Source organism: Zootoca vivipara, chromosome 11, assembly GCF_963506605.1.
Source record: "Zootoca vivipara chromosome 11, rZooViv1.1, whole genome shotgun sequence".
In the NCBI taxonomy this organism is placed as follows: Eukaryota; Metazoa; Chordata; class Lepidosauria; order Squamata; family Lacertidae; genus Zootoca; species Zootoca vivipara.
This window is the reverse complement of record NC_083286.1, coordinates 64,010,643-64,037,616: the sequence shown is the minus strand read 5'-3', so window position 1 is coordinate 64,037,616 and position 26,974 is coordinate 64,010,643. Positions and strand designations below refer to the sequence as shown.

The 26,974-nt window shown below is 56.7% G+C and overlaps 1 protein-coding gene across 8 annotated transcripts; it reads right to left on the bottom strand.

The window, feature by feature from the left end:
• TPM2 (tropomyosin 2) lies at nt 1-26,112 on the bottom strand. Of its 8 annotated transcripts, none has more exons than XM_035100467.2 (9): nt 25,873-26,112; nt 25,363-25,488; nt 7,779-7,912; nt 6,700-6,817; nt 6,535-6,605; nt 5,782-5,857; nt 3,856-3,918; nt 2,479-2,548; nt 1-263 (listed from the first exon to the last, which is right to left on the bottom strand). In XM_035100467.2, exons 1-9 carry the CDS (start codon nt 25,984-25,986, stop codon nt 181-183), a joined length of 855 nt encoding a protein of 284 aa, XP_034956358.1. In that variant the 5' UTR covers nt 25,987-26,112; the 3' UTR covers nt 1-180. The 8 variants fall into 8 exon arrangements, with proteins under 8 accessions (XP_034956358.1, XP_034956356.1, XP_034956363.1 ...); XM_035100465.2 differs by lacking the exon at nt 5,782-5,857 and adding an exon at nt 4,065-4,140 and having other exon boundaries at nt 25,873-26,111; XM_035100466.2 differs by lacking the exon at nt 1-263 and adding an exon at nt 1,679-2,207.
• Nucleotides 26,113-26,974: the final 862 nt, after the last annotated feature.

Below are 26,974 nucleotides of genomic sequence, written 5' to 3'. Positions count from 1 at the left end.
TTCTGTTCAACTTGCTTTAATAACTGGACAGGCAGGTGAGGGGCAGTGCAGAGGCAGAGCCCCACAGGGGCCAGCACAGGCCTGGGGGGCAAGGGGGCTTCCCTTCAGCAGGAGGTGCTGGCCGGGCAAGAGTGTGGGGCAGGGGGAGGGGGCCGCTGCTGCTGCTCCTCCGGACCCTCCTCAGAGGTTGTTCAGTTCCAGCAGTGTCTGGTCCAGGACCTGGTGGATGCCGACGTTCTCCTCCTTGGCGCTGGCCAAGTTCTCTGCAAACACAAGGCAGGCAGGCACCCAGACACACCCCACCACCACCACCACCAGAAGTAAGACCACCCCACCCACCCCAGGAGAGAAAGAGGCAGGAGACAGACACACACACAAACACACACACACAGAATGAGGGCCAAGTCAGTTCAGCGGCTCCATCCAATCGCAAGATACCCCCTCCGCCCCAGTCCCTGGAGGGCAGCTGTGGTGGCCCCTCCGTCCTGGTTGCCCAGAGGCCTGCCCTCTTCGCCACCACCTGCTCCTTAGGAGAACAGTCAGCTCCAGTCCCCAAACACCTTGGAAGAGGGTGTCGATCCGTGAAGTGGAGCAAGACAGCAGCAGCAGCAGCAGTAGTTCAAGAGAGATGGAAAGGCAGAGAGGAGAGGTGGTGCTTGCCAGGATCCTGTCCCATTCACCCCACCCCTTGTTCAAAGGGGGCTCCCACCCTGCCCAGCATCTGCTGAGCTCTTCTCCAGCTCAGACTGGGAACCACACCTCTCTTCTGGGAGGCCCATCCTCCAGGAAGGAGACCCCCTTCCCAAATCCTCTTGCTCCAGGAAAAGGGCTTCTCACATGGGGGAGAAGGGAGGGGCAGAGGAGGGGCTTTCCCCCCCCCCAAGCAGGCAAGGGCAGGGGCAGCTGGGGGGCTCAGTTGTGGAGGCCGTGGAGGACCAGCCGCAGCTCAGTAGCCAGGAGGCTGTTTTTCTCCTCCTCCTGCCGGGAGCGCTCTGGAGGGAAAGATCCATGTCCAGCAGCAAGAAGGGAGAAAGAGAGAGACAGAAAGAGAAAGAGAGAAGAGGAAGGGCAGGAGGCCCGTCAGCACCAGAGGAAAAAGGGAAGCCATGGACATCAGGGCTGCTGCTCCAGGGCGGCCTCCATGCCCCGGCCCCATAGCCTTTTGGAGGGAGCAGCTGGTCGAGACCCCCAAGTCCCCTTCCAGGAGCCAGGAGCACTTCCCTGGGGCAGCTGCCAGGCAACCCAGCCACGGACACCCCAGTTATCTCCTGCCACCTGCCATCTTCCCCAATCTGGAGCCAGGGGAGGAGGCCGGCTGCAGGATGGAGGGCAGCTACCCCCCCCCAGCAGACAGGCAGGGGTCAAGAAGCTCCCTTGGGGCTCCCAAGGAGTCACACCACTCAGTTCCCCCAGAAGGCTGGCCAAGGGCAAAGAGGCAGGAACCTCCAAGCCCCCTTCCTCCATGGGGCTCACAGGGAGAGACGCAGGGAGTGAAGGAAAGCCCTTTGATGCCCCCCCTCAGATGGCCAGGGTTCAAGGAGCCCTCCCCTCTTCCCATGGGGAGGGAGAGGTTGAGACAGCAGATGAACTAACCAGGCATGTTGGGCAACAGGTGAGTCCAGAGCCCCACAGAGGAGGAGACAGAAATGGAGGCGAGAGAATGAGAGAGAAAAAGGCGTTTGCTGAAACTGTTTATTGAACCAGAGACTGGAGAGGAGAACAGAGTCATGAAATGCAGCATGGAGGACAGACAGTGGGACAGGCAGACAGGCAGAGCCAAGAGGGGCACAGCAGGGCCTTAGAGGGACCTGCCGGGGGGGGGGGCGCTAGGCTGCTTTCCACAGTGGGTTCTCACTCCCACCCACCAGGGAAGAGGCCCAGATCCCCTTATTCCCCCCAGCTCCAGCTAAGGTTGCATGGCTAGCAGAGCCCCCAAACCCCACCTCCTCTGCCAGGAAAGGCACTTCTGGCGCTGGCACAGAGCCCCCCACCCCCACCCCCCTATCCCCACCTGAGGTAACTTGACTTCCCCTCTACCCCCCCCCACAGCACACACACAGGGGAGCACTTGGGGGTGTATCCTGGGCAAGCAAGGGGGAGGGCGGGAGCAGACAGAGATGGAGCTCAGAGGGAGGTGATGTCATTCAGGGCATTGTCCAGCTCCTCACTGATGGCTTTGAACTTCATCTTCTGGGCATAGACCTCGTCTGCAGGTGTGCATGGAAGGTGGAGAAGGTGGAGGCAGTGAGGCAGAGCAGAGCAGAGCAGTGCAGGGGGGGTGGAAAGAAAAGAGTGAACGTGAGAGGGAGAGGGAGGGAGAGGAAGGAGGGTGGCTGGGACAGAGAGGAGGAGGTGGAGGAAGAGGAAAGGAGGAGGACACCCTCACCACCTTCACAAGGACCCAACCCTCTCGGAGACCACCCCCTGCTTTGGGTCCCAGCCCAATGGAGGGGGCAGGCAGGGGGAGCACCGTCTTACCTTCCAAGTCGTCAATGGTTTTCTCCAACTTTGCAACAGACCTCTCAGCAAACTCTGCCCGGGTCTCAGCCTGGGGGGGGGGAGAGGGAGGAAAGAGATGAAGAGCCCATTGGGTGGGAGACTCATGGGGGGCATCCTCCCAGGTTGCTGCTGGGTCCAGAGCTGCGACCTCCACCCCCTAGAAGGCAGGAGCAACTCTGCAGCCGCTCTTGCAACACCCTCCAGAGCAGAACACAAAGGCTCCCTCTTCTGCCCACCCCACCCCCACATCATGAGGAGGTGGTGAGAATATTCCTTAGTGCATGGGTAGGCAAACTAAGGCCCGGGGGCCAGATCCAGCCCAATCGCCTTCTAAATCTGGCCCGCAGACAGTCCGGGAATCAGCGTGTCCTTTTATTTAAAATGCATCTCTGGGTTATTTGTGGGGCATAGGAATTTGTTCTTTTTTCTTTTCTTTTCAAAATATAGTCCGGCCCCCAAGAAGGTCTGAGGGACAGTGGGCTGGCCCCCTGCTGAAAAAGTTTGCTGACCCCCTTAGTCCTTCAGTCCCGATTTTGTTGTCTTCCATCCCCTTTCGTGATGACTGATCTCTTGTTCATTTATGGTCATTTTATTCTGTATGTTAAGAAGCAGTTCCCTCCTTTGGGGGTTCTTTGTACAAAGTCTTGTGCAAATAAACTTCATGCTCCCCTCAGTTCAGTGGCAACTCTGGCTTCCCAAGATGCATGCACAGAATAGTAGAGCTGAAAGGGTCCCCAAGGGTCATCCAGTCCCACCATTTGCTGTGCAGGGATAAGAGTTCATTGGGATTGGGCTCTGCGTGGGGATCACAGCTCCAAACATTAAGTCGGCCGTAGCTGTCTCCTTTCCTTCCACATGTCCAGGGCTGCCCCCCCCCCAGCCAGACCTGCCTCTGCTATTTGGCATGGGGTTGGGGGGAGGCTCCCAATGCACAGAGCCCCCTGGGCAGCTAGGTGGGGTGGAGGAGAGATTTCTGCTCCGGCTGCTGCAGGCTGAAGGGGTTCATCACTCCCCCTGCCCGCCAGGGAGGGTCTGGCCCTGACCCCACCCCACCCCCCGGACTTGTTCTGCTTCTAAATGCCTTTCCAAATGCAGCAGAGCCTGGATCCATCTTGCTTGTATGGAAAATGGAGAAAATGGAGAAAATGGAGAGAGTAGAGGTTTCCTTCCCTCTCCTAACTCAAGAGCTCATGGTGAGGAGATTCGGGGATTCTGACTCGAGGATCTTTCCCCCAGCCGAATCTGCTCCTGGGACTGAACTTTCTGCCCCTCAGCTTCAGCACCTGCCCAGACCAGCTTTGGATGGAGAGGGGAGACACCCAAAGGACCAGGAGCCCCACCCCAGGCACTGCTCACCTCCTTGAGTTTGTCTGTCAGCAGCTTGATCTCTTCCTCGTATTTGTCCTCCTTGGTGGAATACTGGAGATGGAGAGAGCAAGTGTGAGGGGAGAGGGGAGGGCAGCCCCTGCCCCACTCCAAATAGGACCCCCCCACCCTCACCCCTGTGCCATCCAAGTTCCCTCGCCTCTACCAGGGAGCTCAGTCCCCCGCCCCACCCCGCCTACCTTGTCCGCCTGGGCCTCCAGGGACTTGAGGTTATTGGTGACAATTTTCAGCTCTTCCTCAAGATCCCCACATTTACTGTGTCATGTCCAGATAGACAGAGGCAGGCGCAGGACAGGAGGAAGAAAAGGGAGAGAGGGAAGGAAGGAGAGAAGGAGAACCAGTTGAGACAGCAGAGAAGACCCTGAAGAGGAAGAAGCAGCCGGAGAGAGAAAGCAGCAGCAGGAGGTTCCTCTGGTGCCACAAGAGGCATCGTCAAGGCCCAGAGAACCCTCCTCCTCTGTGTGGGGAGAGACACAAGCTGTGGGTCTCCAGCAGCAAAGCGAGGCCCTTGTATCTTGCAGGCATCCAGAGGCCTCTGTCTTGGCACAGCACACTTCCCTGGGGTGAGCTGAGAGACAAAAAGCTACCTTGGGGGCAGGCGCACTGACGGGTGTGTGTGTGTGTGTGTGTGTGTGTGTGTGTGTGTGTGTCAGACCGAGGGCCAGCTCTGCCTCTGCAAGGCCAGTAACCTCCCTCGGACCCCTTGCCACTTAAGCTCTTTGCCCTGGTTAAGACGCCCCTTTGGGGAAGGTGGCTGGGAGATCCCCGTCTCCTTCTGGGCTGCCTGCAAACCACGTCACCCTTCCCTGCCAGTGGACTCTCACCAGGGCCAGGCGGGCAGCCTGATTCCTGCCCCATCACTGCCCATTCCCCGCTTGTGGGATGCTCTACCCATGGAAGGCTTGCCTGATGCCATCATTATTTATCTTTAGGTGCCGGGCAGAAACTTTCCTGTATAACCAGGCCTTTGGCTTCTAACTATCTGTGTCCTTTCAGAAGTTGGTGGGTTGTTTTTCTGTATTCCCTCCATGCTGGATTTATTTATTTATTTATTTATTTATTTATTTATTTATTTATTTATTATTATTATTATTGATTGATTGAATTTATATACCACCCTATACCCGGAGGTCTCAGAGCGGTTCACAGAAAAGATCAACATAAAAACCACAGGTAGGTAGCCGTGTTGGTCTGGGTCGAAGCAAAATAAAAAAAATCCTTCAGTAGCACCTTAAAGACCAACTAAGTTTCTATTTTGGTATGAGCTTTCATGTGCATGCACACTTCTTGCACACGAAAGCTCATACCAAAATAAAAACTTAGTTGGTCTTTAGGGTGCTACTGAAGGAATTTTTTTATAAAAACCGCAATACAGTATATATAATCAAAATAAAAACCCAATAACACCCCCACCTCCAAAAAAAAGGCCACATTTTAAAAGGGCGTATGTATCTATGTGGGGTTTTAAGTCACTTTGGGTTGCCTTGGGCAAGAAAATCCGACAAAAATAATAATACATAAATATAGCATATAAATGCAATCTCTGCGCTCGAGAGGCCATGGGCTCCAAGGCAGAGCCCTTCCCCAGTGCCCCTCGAAGGAGCCAGCTGCCCTCCATTCCTAGCCAGACAGCCTCGCCACCCTTGCCTCTGGTGACCCTCTGCGAGATGGGCAGATGCAGAGTGGGGCCAAAGCCGCCTCTCAGCCTCCCCTTGAGGGTCCTGCATGGGGGTGGCATCTCAGCCAGGCAGGCACAGAGCGGAGAGACAGGATGGGAGAGGAAAGGAAGAAGCGCTCCAGAAGGACAATGACCAGAGGAAGCCGGAGCAGGAAGTGTGCACAGCTCAGAGAAAGAGAGAGAGAGAGACGGAGGCCGGGGGGTCCCCTGCTCAGTACCTCTTCCTCTGCAGCCATCAGGGATTTGAGGGCCTGATCCATGGTGCGGAGCTCCTCTTCGAGCTGCCTCATGCGGCTGGGGGGGCAAGGGGGCGAGCAAGGTTTAGCAGTGGGGAAGATGCAGCCCCCCTGAAACGCCTTGGGCCTGGCTGCCCCCAGAGAGCAGGACCCCACTCAAGGTGGGGAGGAGGTCGGTCTGGGGTTCAATCCTGCCTGCACTGTTTTCCGTATGTCATGAGAGGCTCTTGCGGTATGAGGAGGTCAAAAATGATGAGGAGCCAAATGGGTCAGCTCCACAACAAAGAGAGGGGTGGATGAAATACTCCCCCCCCCTTTACAAAGGAGCACCAAGGACACACAGGGGGCTATGCGGCACCAGCAGACCCCTCCTCACAAGGAGTTGAGGGAGGGGAGGGACGGCTGCCCTTTCTAGTGCTATTTGGCCCTTGGAAGCCCCTCTGCCGCAGGTGCCTCAAGCCACATGGCTCAAAGACAAGGGGGCAGAGGATGAAGGCCCCCCCCCCAAAGGCCAGGGACCGCCTCTCCAGCGCTGGGCCTGCAAAAAAGCCAAGGTTCCCTTCCTCCCCCACTCCCACCCTAATGGGGTGGGGGGAACAGAAGGACCATGCTGGGTGTTGCAGTCCCAATGCAGGACAGCCTCAGGCACTTTGATGTCCAGACCTGATGCTCCCCCCCCCCGCAAGGGCAGCCAGCGAGGGAGCCTCTCCCCCCTCTGCCTGTGGCCACACTCACCTCTCGGCCACCTCGGCCCTCTCCTCTGAGCGCTCCAGATCCCCCTCCAGGATCACCAGCTTGCGGGCCACCTTGGAGCCAAGCAGAGAGACGTCAGGAGTGCAGTCGGGGTGGGGCAGCTGCTTCCCTCCCCAGGCACCCTCCACCCAGCAAATCTCCCCTCACCTCCTCGTATTTGCGGTCGGCATCCTCTGCAATGTGCTTGGCCTCCTTCAGCTGCATCTCCTGGAGCTCCATCTTTTCCTCGTCCTTCATGGCTCTGTTCTCAATGACCTTCATGCCTCTGGGGAGGAGGAGAAACCACAAGCCCCGTCAGCCACAAGGCCCAGGACTTCCCCACGCAGTCCCAGAGAGCCTGCCCTACCCAGGAGCCCCAAGGAGACGTAAGCCCTGGAGTCGGAAGGGACCCCAAGGGTCATCTATCCTGGCTCGTCTTGGCCTCGCTTGCACACCCAAGGCAGGAACTACCCCAGAAGCTCATCCAAGACAGGCTCTCCCCTCACCCTCCATGTCCAACATCCCACACACAGAGGCCAGGAAACAGGCAGCCTGCATGATCCTCAGTGACCCCACTGAAGTCTCCTCTTCAAGGCTCTGAGGGGGCAGACCTCCCTGCCTAGAGTGCTGGCCTACCTTGCAGGGAGGACCAGGCCACACAAAGGCACCTCAAGGATCTCTGTCATGGCACAAGGGAGCACCTCCCTTGGAAAGGCTGCCAAGAACGGGCTTCTCCCCCAGCTGCCCTCCCTGCCATGGCCGAGAGGCCAAAGAGACTGCAGCCCCTCAGCAGCCTGGCTCCCCTCTCCCTCCGGCCAGAGCTGGCAGAACCTCTCTCTTGTGTACTCGGACACAGAGACCCCCCTGCAAGTGGGGGAGGGTCTCCCAATGGATCTCCTCCTGACTGGGCAGATCCAGAATGGCAGCAGGAGAGTTGAGAGGAGGAGCATGAAGCACTTGAGCCATAAGCTTCCTGCCTTTGAAACCTCTCCTAATAATATCCAGATAAGGGATGAGTCGAGAACAGCACTTCCTGCATCAGAAGGAGGTGGGTCTGGATGACCTCTGAGGTGCCTCTCGACTCTACACTTCAGCTATTCCCTGCCTCATTTCACGTTCCCATATTCAGATCTTCATCAGAGGATCTTCTTTGCCCCAGGGCCTTTCAAGCCCACCCAAAGTGGCCCCAAGGCAGCTGTGGAGAGCTCAAGCAGGCCCAGAGGCACCCCCCCAACCCCCTTGCCCACCTTTCGCTCTCGTCAGCCATCTTTTCCGTCTCCTCCAGCTTCTGCAGGGCGGTGGCCAGGCGCTCTTGGGCTCGGTCCAACTCTTCCTCCACCAGCTGGATGCGGCGGTTGAGAGAGGCCACATCGGACTCAGCCTGGGAAGGAAGGAAGGAAAGAAGAGGGCCGAGAGGTCAAGCACAGCCACAGCCCTGCTCCACAGCCCAACCTCCCCCCTTCCAGGCAAGCGCTGCCCTCCCCATGGCGCCCAACCACAGCCACACAAGGCTGCCCACTCCCACCTCACAGCCCTTCCCACCCCACAGGCGGCAAAACACAACCCCAGGAAAGCCAAGGCCATTCCAGGCACATCAGAAGCTGTGCCCACTTGGCCAGCCCTTGGTGGATCCAGCCAGTCACTGGTGGGCAGCCAGGACTCGCAAGGTGCCAGGCAGGGGTCTGTCCCTGGGGATGACGCTCTGCCCCTGAGCTCCAGTCCCTCCCCTCTCCCTGCTGACCCAAGCCAAGGCCCAGCCAACTCAGAAGCCAAAAGGGGCCTTGAGTCACCACCAGCCCCCCACCTGGCCCCACAGATCACACACAAAGCCTTGGACCCCTTTCCCATCCCAGTCTTGAACATGCCGGAGCCTCACCCCCTTCCCCATTGCTGGCCCTTTGGGGAGCCCCAGCATCTTTCCCTGAACCTCTGCTCCCCGCCCCCGCACAATTCACCAAGCCCAAAGCCCCTCAACTCAGCCCCCATGACCTTGCCTCACTTCTCCTGCTCTTGCACATGTGTTTCCCCCCCCCCCCCATGAGACATGGGGCACAGTTTCCCTTTCGATACTCCCACTCTTGGCCTCACTTTCAGGAATCAGGAGAACTTTCCACTTTCTTAAACTTAGCTGTTTAAAGTTTCTGAGAGCTTGCAAGCGGGGCGTTTGCAAGGATTGCAGGAGGAGGTGGAAGAGAGTGATCTTGCGTCTTTGGCATGAAGGCTGCTTGTCTGAGCCGCTTGCTGGCTTGAGGGTGCGGCAGAAGGCAGAAGGCAGAAGGCTCTGCTGAGCACATGATCTGAGTGGGAGGAGCTACTGCTGAGAGGAAACCAGGCTGAAGGAGGAAGTGAGTTGGGGAGGAGCTGGTTGCCACTTTTCGGAGTTTGTGCACAGAGTCCTTAGCTAGGACTCACGGTGTGCATAGGACCAAGGGACATGGAAGGTGAGGGAGCTGCTGCCGTGACCTGCAACACCTGCGCCATGTCGATCTTCCTGCCTGAGAACGTGCAAAAGGGCAAATTGGTTGACTAGCTGGACGAAAAGGTCCAGCAGCTTGAGGCCTGCCTAGGCACACTTTGAGTGACAGGACCACATGCAGGGTTTCTCAACAGAGCTGAGCGGATGTGATAGAACAGCAACACAGGCGGGATGCCCCTACAGAGGAGGAAGATTGTCCGTTGCAAGAGATGAACCCCTGGAGGAATGTGGCTGTCACTGGGGCTGCAAAATTGCTTCCATGCTTTCACCCCCGACACCAATTCTGGGCCAGAAGAGCTGGGACAGCAACTGCTGCCTCAGAATACAGCAAGATGGCTGTGAAAGGTACAGAGCAGAGAATGATTCCTGCTACCCCCCCAGAGGAGGAAGAGTCAGGAAGAGATGGGTTTGGAGGAAACATTTTCCGTTCTTGACCAAGAACTCTGCTAAACTGGTAAAGAAATGTGTTTTATATGCGATATAACACTGACACCAGATGGCGCTGTGGAGTCCTGTCTTTCCCAACCAGATTTCCCTGGATGAGTTTACAATGCATATGACTGAAATGCTTCTTTGATGTGTCTGGATCCAGCCCTAACCCCTCCAGATCAAAGACTGCTGATTGTGGATGAGTATGCCGATAACCCACTTGCTACCTTCCAAGGAAATGATCTCAAAGAAAGGGAACTGCTGTCTGGAGAAAGAAAGTTGAGAGGAAGGAGTAGGAAGTACTCAAACCATAAGGTTCCTGCCTTTGTAATTTATCCCAATAATATCCAGATAAGCTCCAATAGACAAGAGGGCAAGACTCTCAAGAGCAGCAGCGGCAGACCTTAGAACACTCCAAGGAGGCTTTGAAAGGCAGAGTGCATAGAACAATTGCTGACACTCCCAAGGAGAGAGAGGGGGGGGAGGGAGGGAGGAGTGGTGGTAATAGAGGGCTCCCTACTGAGGGGGACAGAGGCAGAATTATGCAGCGGAAACAGGATGGCCCAGGAGGTGTACCGTCTTCCAGGTGCAAAGATTCATGATGTGACAGAGAAGTTGCCAAGTCTTATAAAGCCCACTGACCGCTACGCTACCCCTTCCTTCTGATTCATGTGGGTACAAATAATACTGCCACATACAGCCTGCAACACATAGCAAAGGACTAGGAGACTCTGGGCAGGAAGCTGAAGAACCTTGGAGCACGGGTGGTCTTTTCATCACTCCTTCCTGTTGAAGGCCACGGCCCAGGAAGTGAGGAAACTAATGGAGGTAAACTACTGGCTGCACAGGTGGTGTCATCAGGAAGGGTTGGGCTTCTTGGATCACGATCTTCACTTCCTTAAGGAATGACTTCTGGCAACCTGCAGTGGTTGGCAAGAATGCCTTTGCCAAGAGTCTCGTGAACCTGGTCAGGAGAGCTTTAAACTAGATCTTGAGGAGGTGGGAGACAACACTGCAGACAACAGACGAACACATGGTACTGGGGATAAGAGCTTCATTGATGCACAGGAAACTGAGGTGGTGCTCCAGAAACCTGCTAAAGAGCAACAAATCACAAGAAGGAAGCAGCTGGAGGAAGGGAGCGACTCATGGTTTCAGTTGTCTCTACACAAATGCACAGAGTATGGGAAACAAGCAAGACGAATTGGAGCTTTTATACAGGATGGCAAATATGACCTGGTAGGCATTACTGAAACCTGGTGGGATAAGACTCATGACTAGAATGTAGGAATTGAGGGGTATAACCTGTTCAAAAGGAATAGACTAAACAGGAAGGGAGGAGGAGGAAGACCTTTATACGTAAAGAATGTGTACACTTGTGAAGAAAACCATGACCTGGCGCATGAAAAGCAGATTGAGAGTATATGGATAAAAAATGTAGGAGAGAAACACAACAGTGACCTTACTGTGGGTGTCTGCTATAGATCGCCGAGCAGATTACGAAACATTCAAAAATGAGAGATATAAACATGGGGACTTCAACTTCCCCATATCTGTTGCAACTCAAACTCTGCCAAAAATGTAAGCTCTGACAAATTCCTCCATTGCCTCAATGATAATTTCATTGCCCAGAAGGTGGAAGAAGCAACATCTATCTTGGACCTGGTCCTCATCAACAGGGAGGAACTGATCCATAAAGTGGAAGTACTTGGAAATTTGGGAGGAAGTGATCATGTCCTCCTGGGTTTCATGATATACAGGCAAGGGAAAGCTGCCTAGAGTCAGACATGCACTCTGGACTTTAAGAAGGCCAATTTCAAAAAGCTTAAGGAGCTACTGGGTGAGATCCCAAAGAGTCCAAGATGGATGGGAGTTTCTTAAAAGTGAAACATTGAAGACACAAATGCAAACAATTCCAGCAAGAAAGAAAACTGGGAGGCGTTTAAGGAAACCGGTGTGACTGCTCTAAATGAATTCCAATTTCCAGGTGCTGATAAACTGAATCCAAGGGTACTAAAGGAGCTTACAGATGAGCTGAGAGTTAAGAAGGGCATGTATAAGAAATGGAAGAAAGGGGAAATCACAAAGGAGATCAATACAAAGCAAAGGTGAGATGGGCTGGAAAGGAGGGCAAGAAAGATCTGCTTCTGCTCCTTGGGAAGGTCAGGAAGGAGAGGCAGCTGACTTGGCAGCAGCTTCCTTGAATCCAGGCCTTTCCAGAGAAGGACCTCAGCAATGCCTGGAGGGTCTCAAGCTACTGAATGCCAGAATCCCACCGGTGGGGAGGGGGAGGGGCTCCACTGCTCAGGTCCTGCTTGTGAGTTTCCTAGGCCTGTTGTTGTTTAACATCTTAATACATGACTTGGATGAAGGAATTGAAGGGATGCTCATCCAATTTGCAGATGACACCAAACTGGGAGAGGTAACCAATGCCGCAGAAGACAGAAACAAGATTCAAAATGACCGCAGCAGATTGGAGACCTGGGCCCAAGCTAACAAAATGAATTTCAATAGGAACAAATGTTAGGTTCTTGACTTAAGCAGGAAAAACCAGATGCACACATATTAGATGAGGAACATCTGGCTTACCAGTCGGACATGTGAAAAAGATCTAGGGGTCTTAGTGGACCACAAGCTTAACATGAGTCAATAGTGTGATGCAACAGCAACAATAATAACTAATGCTGTTCCAGCCTGGAACCAACAGAAGTATTGCATCCCAATAAAGGAGAGAAAGTCCCATTCCATTCTGCCTTGGTCAGACCACACCTGGAATACTGTGTCCAGTTATGGGTATCATAATGTAAGAAGGATATTGACAAGCTGGAACATGTGCAGAGGAGTGTGACAAAGATGGTCAAGGGCCTGGAAACTACGCCTTGTGAGGAATGGTTGAAGGAGCTGGTTGCGTTCAGCCTGGAAAAGAGGAGACAGAGAGCCATCTTCCAATATCTGAAAAGTTGTCCCATGGAAGATGGAGCAGGTTTGTTTTTTTCCTGCTCCAGGGGGTGGGACTCAAACCAAGGGCTTCAGGTTCTAAGAAATGCGATTCCAGGAAGAACTTTCTGACAGTAAGACATGTTTGACAGTAGAACCGTCTCCCTTCCTTGGAAGTTAGATGGCCATCTGTCATGGATGTTGAGATTCCTGCATTGCAGGGGCTTGTACTAGATGACCCTTGGGATCCCTTCTATCTCTACAATTCCATGATTCTCCCAGGTTATCCTGTTTGTGCTCTTTAGTCCCTTCCTGCTTGGGCTGTTCAAGAGGCGTGAGGGAAGAGACAGGGGCTCTGCCCGCAGAAGGTCTCCCGTCACTTCCCAGGAAGGTTCCTTCCCAGCTCTGGCTTGCGGTGGCTCCCCCAGGCTTCCCCCTGCCCAGGTGCTTTCCCGGCCGCTTCCTCTCTCTTGAGCTGGCCCAACTTGTGCAGCATCGTCCCCATCCCTTCCCCAACTGCCCCCTCCTTCCATCTCGTGTACGTAAGACTGAACATCTGCAGGCTGGGACTTGTAGGCTTTTAAACTTTAGCATGCATTAGGCACTTTAAAGCACAACACGACTGGGGGTGTGCAGGGCAGGGGGGCCGTTCTCCCTGCCAGCAGCACAGAAAAGAGAGAAAAAAGTCCTCCTTCTGCAGCGGCAGTGCAATCAAACTGTGGAACTCCCCACCCCAACTTGGATGGTTTTAGAGAGAATTAGACAAATCCATGGAGGAGGAGGAAGCCAGCTCTCAGTGGCTCCTAGCCAGGATGGTTCTGCCCCACAGGAGGGGAGAAGGCTTTTGCCCCCCAATCCTACTCGAGGGCTTCCCGTAACAGGCATCTATTTGGCCTCTGTGAGAAGAAGGTGCTGCATGGGCCCGAGGCCTGATTCAGCAGGCTCTTCTAAATGACACTCCTGAGACACACACCCCACCCAGGTCCCCGGCCTACACAAGAGGAGTGCCATTCCACCTGCAAGGTGACGTCACATCCCAACTTTTGTGTGGTGAAAGCCTTTGGCACAGGGGCTGGTGCCACCTCTGTGCAGCGGCCAGCACAGGGCAAAGAGCAGTCAGGCAGCTCTGGGGAACCTGCCCCACCCAGACAGGATGGCTGTTGGGCCACAGCAGCTCAGCCAGGGGTCCAGGGCAGCAGCAGCATGTGGGGTGGGAAAGGGAGGCAGCCCAGCGAGGGGGGAGGAGCAAGAGCAGGATGGGTGCTTTGCCTGCCTGCCTGCGCTGGCGTGACTAAAGCGGCAGGAATGCCTCCAGAGCAGATTCGCTCCCAAAAAGGAGATGGACGGGAGCTGCTCAGGGGGTGGGGGGTGGATATCCTGTTTATTGCAGCTGCAAAGCAGGGGGGTGGGATTCCCCCTCACTCCCCATCCATGCTCTGGCTGAAGGGAAGGGAGGAGCCAGCGGAGGCAGGGCTCCTCCCCCACCTCCTGCTTCCCCCCACTCCCTCAGCCCCTCCCTCCCCACATTCCAGCCAAGGGAGGTGCTTTCTGCTGCTGGTTCAGGCCGAGGGCTGAGCTGAGCCGGGATCAGCAAAGGGGGCACAGCAGCAGCCACAGAAGGCTGAGGACTGCCCCACGGAGAGGCAGGAGATCAGGAAGCAGCCTTCCCCCAAGACCCTTGGAGAGCTGGGCCCAGGGAAGGAAGAGGCAAAGAGGCAGCCAACAGCAGAGGAGGCCGGAAGGGCTTGGGGGGGGGCACAGGACCAAGGAGGAGGGGGAAGCTTCTGGGATGCTCACCTGAGATCAGAAAAGGAAGTCTCCACGCCCCACCCCCACTTCCCCATGGCAATTCAAAAATGCCTAGGTAATGCAGCCCTGCATCAGGTGGTTGGACTAGATGAGTCTTGTGGTCCCTTTCAACGCTCCAATTCTGTGGTTGCATTCTTCTACTGGTAGGGCAAGGTATACTCCTCTGGATAGGTAGGCTCTATTCTGAGCTAGGAGGGTCAGCCATCCTGAATCCTGCAAAGGTTCCAGCAGAGGCCTGCTTGCCCCTCCACCTGCCACCCAGAGTCCACACAGCAATGCACAGCAATGCTATGAAATTCACTGCCACCAGACACACCACCAGCCGCTGCTGCAGGTGGCTCTACAAAGGAATTAGGCAATGAATGGAGCCAGATTGAAAAGAGCATAGGAAGCTGCCTTCTATGGCCACTGGTCCATCTGCCCCTGTATTGTCTACACTGACTGGCAGCAGCTCTCCAGGGTCTCAGCCCTACCTGGAGATGCTTCCGGGAATTCAAGCCAGGACCTTCTGCACTAAACATTTTGGTGCCTGAGGCAGGCAGGGAAACAAGGGGGCGGGGGGAGAACGATCTGCTGCCTGAGATGGTCGCCTCACCTTGCCTCACGGGAGCCCTGGCACTAACCACAGGGCTCTTAAGACAGAAGGATGCACGCAAGAAGCAGTGGGAGACTTCTGAGTACCAGAACAGCCATAAGGCAAGACCTGCACTTTCCTGAACGTGTTGGCTGCTTCGACCTGCAGAACTGGCCCTTTGACAGGTGCCCCATTAAGTGCCCCAGAACTTTGGAACTCCCTGCCTATTGACATCCGGCACGCACCTTCCCCTTATTATTTTTGGTGCCTGCTTAAAATATTTTTGCTAGGCTACTCCTATTCATTCACTGCTGATTCTAACCAATTTTCAATGTTTAATTGCTGGTTTATGGTTGGACAGTGTTCTTGAAGCTACCAACATGAGTTTGACCAAACTGCGGGAGGCAGTGGAAGACAGGAGTGCCTGGCGTGCTCTGGTCCATGGGGTCACAAAGAGTCGGACACGACTAAACAGCAACAGTATGTCTTACAAACCACTTAGATGTTTTGTTACAATCAAGTCATATATAAATTTCATAAACTAAACAGAATTTAAATTAGAACAAATTATTTGGCTGTTGGTGGAGCTAAAGACTCCGTCTCTGATGGCTGACCAGGGCTCCAGCCTGAAAATCTGGGCAGCTGCTGTTGCGCAGTGCAGACACCCCCAAGCCAGGTGAGCCAGGTGAGCTTCCTAGGAAGACCCAAAGCTGTTTGTGGGCCTTTGTAGCCCAACTAAGCCAGGCAGCCTTCCCACTCCACGCCTCACCCAATGGAGTCCTGGGGCTAAGTCCCCCACCCCAACTGCCAGCACCAGCCCACTTCTCCTTCCACCACACAACCAGCTTTGCCTTGGGAACAGCCCACCGGTGGGATTACTCAAGATCCTCGAGGGAGGGGTGCACAAGGAAGGCCCTCTCACCCACCCAGAGGGCCAGAAACTCCAGTCCAAAGAGGCAGGGAGGGAAGGAAGCCCCCAGAAGGACTTTTCTAGCTTGGGAGCTACAGACAGGGAAGGAGGCTCCTGCTCATTCCCTGCACTGCAGAAACACTCTCACTCTCACAGAAGGCCCCCCTCCTCTTATTTGTTCCCTTCCCCCAGGTGTACTGTGCAGTAGATAATCTGATTCCACCTGGGACTGGAGGGGGGGCACCAGCTGGGGCTGGCCAGGAAGCCACCCGCAGGACTCCTGCCAGCCTCCTGTCAATTATTTACCGGGCTGCTTCAGTTCCAAGAGCCTGCAAAGAGGAGGGTCAGGAATACAGGGACAGACACACACCCGCCTCAGTACTGCACCCTCAGGATTGTCTTCCTCTTGGAGGCAAGACCACTTTCAAGCTCCCCACCAGGCCAGGCATGTCCCACACCCCAATCGTCGGAGCCCCCCACAGAAGGATGTCACAGGCAGTAGCAGGCCCTGGCCAAGGGGGGGTGGGTGTCAAGCTGACCCAAATCCTGTCCCCCAACCCATGGGGCTGCAAAACAGCTCCCCACCCCCAGGCAAGCACTGCCAGCGCTCTCCCTGCAATGCGCAGCACACCCTCTTCTCTCAGGTAGGACCCCACCTGGCTCGGCAGGAACCTCCTTCTCAGGCACAGCTGATCCCACCTTGCCCTCTTTGCACTACTAGAGACGATCCTGGGAAGAGGTGCGAGTACCAGAGTGAGGATTCAGGGGCAGGAACTCCAGGAGGAGGAGGCGCCCACCAGGCCTCACACTCCGCTGCAAAGAGGCCCGTGGGCAGCATGCCAGCCTCACATCCTCCGCTCCCCCATCTGGGAAACGGGCACAAGGGCGTCCCCTGCCAGGAGTGGCTGAAAGGGGAGCTCTACGAGCTTCGCGCGCCTCGCACATGCTGCTTTGCTAGAGAGCAGAGCCCTTTGCGGAGACCCCGTCCTCTGGGACCACCCTAGCTAGCACCCTGCTGAAAGACCACTCTCCCGAGAGCGCCCATGTGGCCCGCGGGCGACGAGGCCACGCCCCTGCTGCCTTCGGCCGGGGAAGGAGCGCGGAGGAAGCGGCGCCTCCCCGGATCCAGGTGGGCCGGGCGGCTCTGCGCTGGGCGGAGCGCGAGAGAATGAGGCAGGCAGGATGCAGGCGGATGCCTGGCGAGCGAGTCCCCCGACGGGAAGCCCCACCCGGAGGGAACTAGCCCTCTGCACATGCTCGGGAGCCCCGCCCTTCCAAGTCGCTGCTTCCTTGGGTCGCCCTGGGGAGAGCCCAGCGCCGGGTGCCCCGGCAGCCCCACACAAACTTTCAGAGAAAAGGTCGCCCCGGGGCTGCCGACACCGGCGGCGCTCCGGCCGGTCCCCTCGGGGCGCCGGCCGAGCTCTTCCGGGGGGGGGGGAAGCGGACCCTCCCGGCCGCCGCTCTCTCACCCGCTCGCGGGCCTGGCGCTCGGCGTCCACTTCCCGCTGGAGGTGCTCGGCGCGCTCCTCGGCCTCGTCGGCCACTTGCTGCAATGTCTGGATCTTCTTCTTGACCGCCTCGATGGAGCTGCTCCCGGCCATCTTCCCGGGCAGAGGCGCGAAGGGGCGGGCGGAGGCTGGAGCCCGTCGGGGGGGCTGGATCGGGTGCGGCGGGCGCGCGGCGGGCTGGCGGGGCTCCTGGCCCGAGCTCTGGCTGTCGGTCGGTCGCTCCGTCTGCTCGCCTACCCGCCCAGCAGGAAGAAGCGCTCAGGATGCGGGGCGAGGCGGCCTTCCGCGCCCCGCCTCCTCCTCCTCCTGCCGGCTCTGCCCATCGCGCGCCTCCTCCAACGCGGTGGCCCGGCCTCGCTCGCTCGCTCGCTCGCTTGCTCTTAAAGAGCCCGCCACGGAGGGAGGGAGGGGGCTAGGCTGTCCGTCGGGGGTCGCGGCGCCGTCGAAAGCGAGGCAGCGCGCGCTAGGCGGGCCGGATGCAGGCGCAAAAGGCCACGCGCAGGCCCGGCCATTGCAGGCCTCCTCGCAAGCGGGGGGCCCCGGACTCTCCGACGCTTCCTCCCGGGGCGACGTGCCAAGTATCGCTGCCCCGGGAAGAGCCTCGCCCGCCCGCCCGGCGGCTTCATGCGGTGGCCTTGGGGAAGACTCCTCTGCGCCCCCTTCTGGGCTCGCTTTGCCCCACAGGGCTGATCCGGTAGCCACTTGGCTGGAGGACTGAGAAGATAACCAATTTGGAAGCCAAGTGGGGACTTTCGGATCTCCCTGCTGCTGTGACTCCGCCGAAGGACAACTGGATCCACTGCCACTTGGTGACCTTTGGATAAACTGAACCGGGTCTCCCCATAAGACGGGGTCAGCTGCTGGACGTGGTTGCTGCAAAGGCACAAGAATGAAGGCCACATCTGCTGCTCCAAGGCTGCTCTTGTAAAGCTGAGCCATCGGTAGGGATCTGTGTTAAAAGAGATTCGTCGAGGGAAACTGCAGTGCTTCTGGCATTTTGTCCTTAGAGCTGCAGGATATTCGGTTCTGGTCTTACTTTCTTGCAACATGGCACTTAAAGCACAGCAGCACCCAGTGGCTGTTCCAGGGACGCAGCTGCCAGGCCTCCTTGGCTTCAGTAAGGTGGTTGCCTCCTGGGCATAACTGGCACCCTGTGTATGCTCAGAAGCCCGTGGAACAGACCTGTGAATCACAAATGGGCAGAGGGCTGATGGAAGAAGAGGGTCCCCATCAGGGCCACTGGGATTTCTCGGCTCCTTTTTAAGCTGCCTTTATCCCATTTATCACAGAGTGTTTAGACGACACCACTGCATAGCAAGGGGGAATAAAATTCTGCTTAAGAACCTGAGAAGAGCGTACTGGATCAGGCCAATGGCCTATCTAGTCCAGCATCTTTTTCTCACAGTAGCCAACCAGATGCCCTAATGGGAAACCCAATAGCACTTTCCCCTCTTCTGGTTTCTAGCGATTCACATTCAGAAACTGTAGAAGCAGAGCAGAGCCCTTTATACCCTTACCCTCCATGAATTTGTCTAATCCCCATCTAAAACCCATCCAGGTTGCTGACCATCACTACTACCGGTACTTACAGTGGCCGACTTTGGGGTCTCCAATTTCAGCGGCACCCTGTGCAACACCGAAATTTGGTGTCCTTGCTTCTCCCCATCCCGAGACTCCATGCCCAACTGGTTGTTGTTGTTGTTTAGTCGTTTAGTTGTGTCCGACTCTTCGTGACCCCATGGACCATAGCACGCCAGGCACTCCTGTCTTCCACTTCCACAAGAGACGACTCTACACATGGATATCACCAAATGGGCTGCCCAACTGGTTGCCCTTCCCTAACTCTGCCACTGACCTCTTGTGGGAGTGAGTTCCATAGTTTAACTGTGCACTGTGTGAAAAAGTCCTTTCTTTGATCTATCCTAAATCTGCCAACATTCAGCTTCTTTGGATGTCCAGGAGGTCTAGTGTTGAGAGGGAGAAAAGCCTTTCTCTTGCCGCTTTCTCCATGACTTCTATCATGTCGCCTCTTCCTTGCCTTTTTTCTAAACTAAAAAGTCCCAAACGTTGCCACCTTCCTCCATCGCCACATGCATTTCAGTTGTTCTTTTCTGAACCAGATCTGAAGTCCTTTGCCCAGTTCTGGGCTCCTCCACTTTGCCGTAGATAAACTGGAATGGCTTTGAAGGAAGGTGAGAAAGATGTTCAAGGAGTGTGGAAAACTAGCCTTGCAAGGCCAGGTTGGAGGAACTGAGCCTGCTTTCCCTACAGAAGAGGAGACATGAGAGCCTTCCTCCTCTTTCTCTTAGTCTTTGCTGAAGGGCTGTCATTACACAGAAAAGGGCAGGGAGTTCTCTGCTGCTGCTGTCCCAGGTGGCAGGATGAGATGTAGAATCATAGAGTTGGAAGAGACCACAAGGGCCATCCAGTCCAACCCCCTGCCAAGCAGGAAACACCATCAAAGCATTCCTGACATATGCCTGTCAAGCCTCTGCTTAAAGACCTCCAAAGAAGGAGACTCCACCACACTCCTTGGCAGCAAATTCCACTGCCGAACAGCTCTTACTGTCAGGAAGTTCTTCCTAATGTTTAGGTGGAATCTTCTTTCTTGTAGTTTGAATCCATTGCTCCGTGTCCGCTTCTCTGGAGCAGCAGAAAACAACCTTTCTCCCTCCTCTATATGACATCTCCAGGCTAAACATGCCCAGCTCCCTAAGCCGTTCCTCATAAGGCATCGTTTCCTTTGACCATTTTGGTTGCCCTCCTCTGGACACGTTCCAGCTTTTCAGTATCCTCCTTGAACTGTGGTGCCCAGAACTGGACACAGGTGAGGTCTGACCAGAGCAGAATACAGAGCAGAATACAGGGTGGCTATCTAAAGAACTTTTAACTGAGTTAAGAAAATGGAAAAAGGGGGAAATCACCAGAGAGGAATTCAAACATATAGCCAGCACGTGTAGAGACAAAGTCAGAAAAGCTAAAGCACAAAATGAACTCAGGCTTGCTAGAGAGGTTAAAAGCAACGAAAAGGGCTTTTATGGGTATGTCTGTAGCAAAAGGAAGAACAAGGAAACAGTGGGGTCACTTAGAGGAGAAGATGGTGAAATGCGAACAGGGGACAGAGGAAGAAGAAGAAGAAGAGTTTGGATTTGATATCCTGCTTTATCACTACCCGAAGGAGTCTCAAAGCGGCTAACAATCTCCTTTTCCCTCCTCCCCCACAACAGACACCCTGTGAGGTGGGTGGGGCTGAGAGACTTCAAAGAAGTGCGACTAGCCCAAGGTCACCCAGCAGCTGCATGTGGAGGAGCGGAGACGCGAACCCGGTTCCCCAGATTACGAGTCTACCACTCTTAACCACTACACCACACTGGCTCTTGAGGAAGGGCAGAACTCCTCAATGCCTTCTTTGCCTCAGTCTTCTCCCAAAACGAAAACAATGCCCGTCCTGAAGAATATGGAGCAGATGATTCAGCAGGGGAAACACAGCCCAGAATAAGTAAGGAGGTAGTACAAGAATACTTGGCTAGTTTAGATGTATTCAAGTCTCCAGGGCCAGATGAACTACATCCAAGAGTATTAAATGAATTGGCAGACGTGATTTCAGAACCACTAGCAATAATATTTGAAAATTCCTGGAGAACAGGCGAAGTTCCAGCAGACTGGAGGGGGGCAAATGTCCCTATTTTCAAAAAGGGGGAAAGAGAGGACCCAAACAATTACCGCCCAGTCAGCCTGACATCAATACCAGGAAAGATTCTAGAGCAGATCATTAAGCAAACGGTCTGTGAGCACCTAGAAAGAAACGCTGGGCCCAAGACAGAACCCTGTGGCACCCCACTAGTCACTTCTCTCCAGGATGAGGAGGAGCCATTGATGAGCACCCTTTGGGTTCAGTCAGTCAGCCAGTTACAAATCCACTGAATGGTAGCATTGTCTAGCCCTCATTTTACCAACTTCTTTACAAGAATATCATGGGGCACCTTGTCAAAGGCCTTGCTGAAATCAAGATAGGCTATATCCACAGTGTTCCCTTCATCTACCAGGCTTGTAATTCTGTCAAAAAATGAGATCAGATTAGTCTGGCATGACCTAGAAACCCATGCTGACTTTTAGTGATCACAGTGTTCCTTTCTACCTGGCTTACATTACAGGAAGGCCTCTTGATTGATGGTAGGAGCAGTTTGAGGATGGTGGGAGCACTTCCTGCTCCCTGGAGGACGAGGCTGAGCCTCTCTGTCCCAAGTGGTCTTCAGGCAGGACCAGGACATCCATCCGCTTTCTTTTTGAGGTGGGGGCTCGAGCTCTGGGTTTCCTCCACTGAGCAGGGGGCTGGACTAGATGGCCACCAAGACCCCTTCCAGCCCCTTCTTGGGTGAAACAGCTGGTGGTGAACGCAGCCATTGTGGCTGGTAGCTAAGCACCTGCCACCTTTCAGCATGATAGGGCGACTCTACAACAAGTCCCAGCGTGTGAGTGTGTGTGTGCGTGCTGGGGAGGGGGTGTCACAACACTCTATGCCAAGCTGAATGTGCTCATACATTTCCCATGTGTTTCTACACCCTGGTCTCTTGAAATACTATGTTGCTGCTGGCTGCACTGGAGCACAATTCCTTCTCTCTGCCTTCTGCTGAGTCAGACCACTGGGACCATCTAGGTCAGTAATGTCTGCACAGGCAGGCAGCGGCTGTTCCGGATTTCAGAAACAGTGTCTCCCAGCCCTGCCTGGAGTTGCTGCCATTGGAGACTGAGCCTGGGAACTCCTGCATGCAAGGCAGATGCTCCACCCCTCAGCTGTGTCCTGCCTGTCTCTGTTTTATATCATTAAAGCTGTTTTAATAGTGTTGGGTTTTCAGGTTTTCTCTTCTTTTACTATTTCCTTGCACAGCTCCCAGAGTCTGATAGTTCTGGAATGCCTAATGTTTTAATTTAATCAAATTAATTATGTTGAGATTCCTTCATTGCAGTGGGTTAGGCTGGATGACCCTTAGGACCCCCTCCAACTCTACAGTTCTGTGACTCTAATTAGAATACGAGATGCTCATAAGTTCAAAAAATGGCTCTGGGGTGCCAGTAGCCATCTGTGGCCACTTACTTACTTTCCGTTCCAGAGGACCAAGGAGGCTTCCACCTGAAAGACTCCCTAGTCCAGGGCTGGGGAGAGGCTGGCCCCCCTCCCCCAGGCCAGCCTCTAGGGAGCCTTCAGCTGTGAGGGTGCCAGAAGCAACTCCCCTCCACAGCAGCATATATCCATTGCATGACCTGGCAGCCTCCTGGTGCACAAAGAGAAACACCAGCCCCCTGAGGCAGAAAAGCATGCTGGGAAGAGTCTTGGGGTCCAAGGGTGGGCTGAGCCAATCCTGATCTCAGAAGAGCAAACCTGAAGCCCAACCTTTGCTGACACTTAGAAACACCCTCAGGTCCACATCTTCTCCCAGGGACACCCTCCGCGTGGCTCTTCTTTGGCTAGGCGCCGCACTGGCCCCCGCTTTGAGGCTGGAACTCAGAGGTCAGGGTTTCTTCCTGTCCCTCTCTGCCTAGGATGTCCCTCCCCACACAACCGCTCTTGCCAAGTCTCCTCCTGGGGAGGCTGAGTGAGGGCAAAAGTATCTGTCCCACAGGGCCAGGGAAAGATGCAACTGGCCTGGGACATTTATGACCATAGTCCCTTCTGAATGGGGCAAGTTGAGCCCCCTGGACCAGTGAATCTGGGGCCACCTCCCCTTTTGCCTCCTCTGAGAACGTCCGCACTGTGCTATCACCCTGCTACATTCCCAGCCTTCAGTTCCTCTCTTTCCATTCAGGAAGAAAAAACACCCCATGGTTTGTCCACATTCCCGTCATTTCCTGCTCTTATGCTGCACATGATGCGCACCTACATGCTTCCATTCAAGGACCTCCACCTCTCAGGCACTTGCCTTGTCTCCTCCAGCCCAGTCAGGCCCCTGAGCAGCCTCTGGCCACCTGTGGTGCCCCTCCCCTGCTGCTTTCTCCTTCCCTCTTGCTCAGCTTGGCCTCCTTTAGCTGCCTCCTGCATCCAGTGGCAGCTTCCCCAGACCAGATGACCACCTGGGCTCTGTCCCCCCATGACCAGCCCTTTGAAGTGGCATCAGTCAGCATGTGTGTGCTGGACTCATGGAAAAGGAGGGACCTGAAAGGCAAGCCTGAGGAATGGTGCCAGGCCAGCTAGCCTGCTTGGTGCCCCCAAACGGGCCTGGAGCCATTGCAAAGCAGTCCGATGTTCCCTTCCAAGTACAAGCGCAGGAAATGGGCGGGGGGGGGCTTCTTAAGGCAAAGTCACATTTACGTAAGGACTCATAAGAAGCCACACACACTTCCGGGATGGAGGGGGGGGGCATTTACTTCCCTCATAGAGTTGCGAAAAATGTCCTCCATCGGCAGGACATAGGAAACATGGGGCGGCCCCGGCCTGCCTGCCAGAGCCCAGCTGCACTGGGGAGAAAACCTGCATCTGCCTTGTTCTGGACGGGCCGCGAAAGGAAAAAGGGACCTGCCTCCGAGTGGGGCAGAGCCAAGGCGGCTGCGCTGCGCTCCTACATCCCGGCAGTTGCTCTGCGCCAGTCAGCACACCCCCCCGCCGCCCTCTAGCCAGTCTCCTCCTCTGGGCTCGGGGAATGGCCAAATATGAGCAAAGGCGGCGGAGGCTGGGACGGGCTGGATGCTGAGCCTGAGCCAGCTGCGCAACACAGAGCGCAGAGGCTGGGCAGCCCAGCAGCCAGGAGGAATAGTAGATTCAAAGGACTGAGAAGTTGGAAGGCACCCAAAGCGCCATCTAGTCCAACCCCCTGCAATGCAGGAATCGCGGCCAAGGAGGATCCCTGGTGGAGGCGAGGGTGCGGAAGGAGAGGCACCCATGCCCCTTGGAGGAGTCGCCTGCAGCCTCCCGGTCCTGCGCCCAAGGGACTGGCTTCCAGACTCATCTGCGCCCTGCAGCAAGCAAGAAGAGCGGCTCTCGTGCCAACCTGCGGGAACTAAGGGGGGTCATCCAACCATGGGGCCCTGTGCACTGTGGCCTTGGGGGGGGGCGGGTCAGCAGGTAGACCGTGTCTCACCCAAGGCCTCACGGGTCTAAGACCAGGCTGCGTCGCCAGCCTCCCGCCTCTGGGTTAAGCCGCTGGAGAAAGGAGGAAGCGGGAGCCTATTAGCACCCCGATTAGCACCGCCTCGCCTGGCATCTGTCTGGCTCGAGCCTTCCAAGAGGAGGAGTCTGCAGACGGGCTCTGCCTGGAGGGGTCATATCTGCTGGCAGTGCCCACTGGCACTCGAGGAACAGCCAGGGCGGCCTCTGCTTCTGGACTGGTCCGGCATGATGGGCTCCGTTGGCGCAAAGACAACCGCCAGGCAGGCTGCGCGTGTGGGCACCGATCTGCCCCGGCCAAGAAGGGGCTTTTCCACGGGCCGGAAACACGTTCGGGCAGGGGCTGGTACAGTGCCCGAGCTGTGCCCGGACCAAGCCAAGCAAGCAGGCCGCCTGGAGAAGCCCGGTCCGAGCACGAGAGTCCCCGCTTCGCTCCAGCCGCGCAGGTTGCGCCCCCTCCTCCCCCGCCCTCCCTCCCGCTGTTGGCGGCGGGTCCGGGCTGGCGGCGCTCCAAGCGGCGGGTCCCTTTTAGGCGCTCCTTAAGACCCCCTGATCGCCTTTCACCCGGGCCTCGGGCCTGGCTCGGGCAAGGAGCATTTATTTATAGGGTGTCAAATGCCCTCGAAGGAGGCCGAGCCAGTCGCGGGCTCCTCTTTAAAGCCATGGCAGCTGTTGCTCCCTGGAGCTCGGCCTGGCCGGAGGAGCTCGCCGTGTCACCACCTCCCGCGCCAAGAGCCCCTTCCTGGCCCCGGGGAGACCCTCAGCTAACGAGCGCCCAGGAATGCCTTGACAACTTGACGGGCGGCGCGGGTGCCAAGGCCCGCGCCCGGAGCCTCCCCTGCCCGCCCGCCCGCCCCCTCTTAATGGCCTAGTGACGGCTCAATTCATCCTCAGGGAGGGAGGGAGGGGGAGGCCCCACTGGCGGGCAGCTGCTCGGGGCTTAACGAGCTCGGAATACCTGGAGGGACGCCCCCGTCCCCTATGCCCTTGCTCCTCGGCGCCACCCACCCTGGCCCGGGCAGGATTGGCCCTCCGAGGGCATGCCTGCGCCTTCCCTTGCCGCCCCTCCGCCCCGCGGGCCGGACTTACGTCGCCGGCCTTCTTCTCGGCCAGCTCCAGCTTCTCCTGGGCCTCCTTGACGGCCTCCGAGTACTTGTCCACTTCATCCTCCGTCCCCTTCAGCTTCTTCTGCAGCCCCTGCTGCTCCTCCTCCAGCTGCGGGGGGTCGGGGGAGAGAGAGGGGAGAGTCAGCGGGAGGCCGAGGCGCTGCTGCTCGCACCTACCCGGCGGGGAAGGGGGTGCCCGGGGTAAGGGAGGGGCGTGACGGGGGGCAGGAGGGTGTTATCTGAGGTGGGGAGCCTCCAGAGATGGGAGCCCATCTGCCTGGCTTATTCTGGGCAGCTGGAAACGGATTCACAGCTAGTGGGGGGGTCTTCTTGCCAGGCAAAGTGTCCACCCAGAGTTGGGGGTGCTTCCCAGATCAACTGTCGGGGGTGAAGGGGGGCTAGTGAGGTGTGGTTCCTCCTGGGGGTCTGCCCTTCCGCCCTTCTGGGGAGCGGGCGCCAAGAGGCCTGTGGGGCTGGGCGGGCGGGCGGGCACCTGCTTGCAGCGGTCCTCGGCCTGCTTCTTGTCGGCTTCCGCTTGCTCCGCTCGGTCGATGGCGTTCTCCTTGTCGAGCTTGAGCATCTGCATCTTCTTCTTGATGGCTTCCATGGCTGCGGCTGGAGAGGCGTCGGGACCCGACGGGAAGGACGGTCGGAGGCGCTCAAGCGGGCGAGAGCGAGAAGGAAAGGCGAGCGGAGCCGCGAGTGGTGGATACTGGCTGCGCGCCCCGAGCGGCTCCCACTGCCTAAAAGCCGGGGAGGGGCCGGGCCCTCCCCCACCGGCCGAGCAGCACCTTTTAGGGACAAGCTGGCAGGGACGGGACCGGCCGACGAGCCTCGACGGGCGGGAGCGGAAGGCGGGAAGGCGGGCAGCCGGCCAAGCAGGCAGGCAGGCAGGCAGGCAGGCAGACGCGGAGATGGGACGCCCCCACCCCATCACCACTAGCCAGCCAGCCTGACGGCACGCGCCCCGGCACCTCTCCCCCTCCCTCGAGCAGGAGCCTCCCCGCTACCCCTTTCAGCTCGCTCCGTCCAGCTATCCATCACTCTAGCCTTGGATCTGTTGCTATAGTAACCGCCCCATCCCGGAGGCTGCCCGCCTAGCCCGCCCGCGCCCCGCCAGCGGCCACTGAGGCACCGGTCAGGGCCTTCGACCCTCTGCAGGGTCGCCCCATGGCCCGCTTGGCCAGGAGCCCCCCCCCCCGGCGAAGGCAGGCCCCGAGTGGCCCCCCTTCTGCTTGGGCAGGCGAGGCGGGGGTCGCCAGGCCAAAGACAGCTGCCGCCCGGCCAGCCGCTTCCCCCACCTCAGAGTCTCCCAGCAGGCCGCGGGACAAGGGGAGCTGGAGGACGCTCCCAATTTGGGAAACGGCGCCACATATTTCCTCCCTTTCAGGGACTATTTTGGGCTTTCTCTCTCACGGACTTGCTTGGGAACAGAGGGTGTTCCCTTTGCGCAGCGCTCCCCAGAGTCAGGCAGACGCGGGAGGGCTATGGGGCGGGCGAGGGTCCGAAGCTGTGGGGCTTCTTCTTGGGTTGCGCTGGAGTCCCAAGCCAGCCGCAAGCCTCCTTGTGGCTGGAGCACTGCAGCGTCCAAGGCA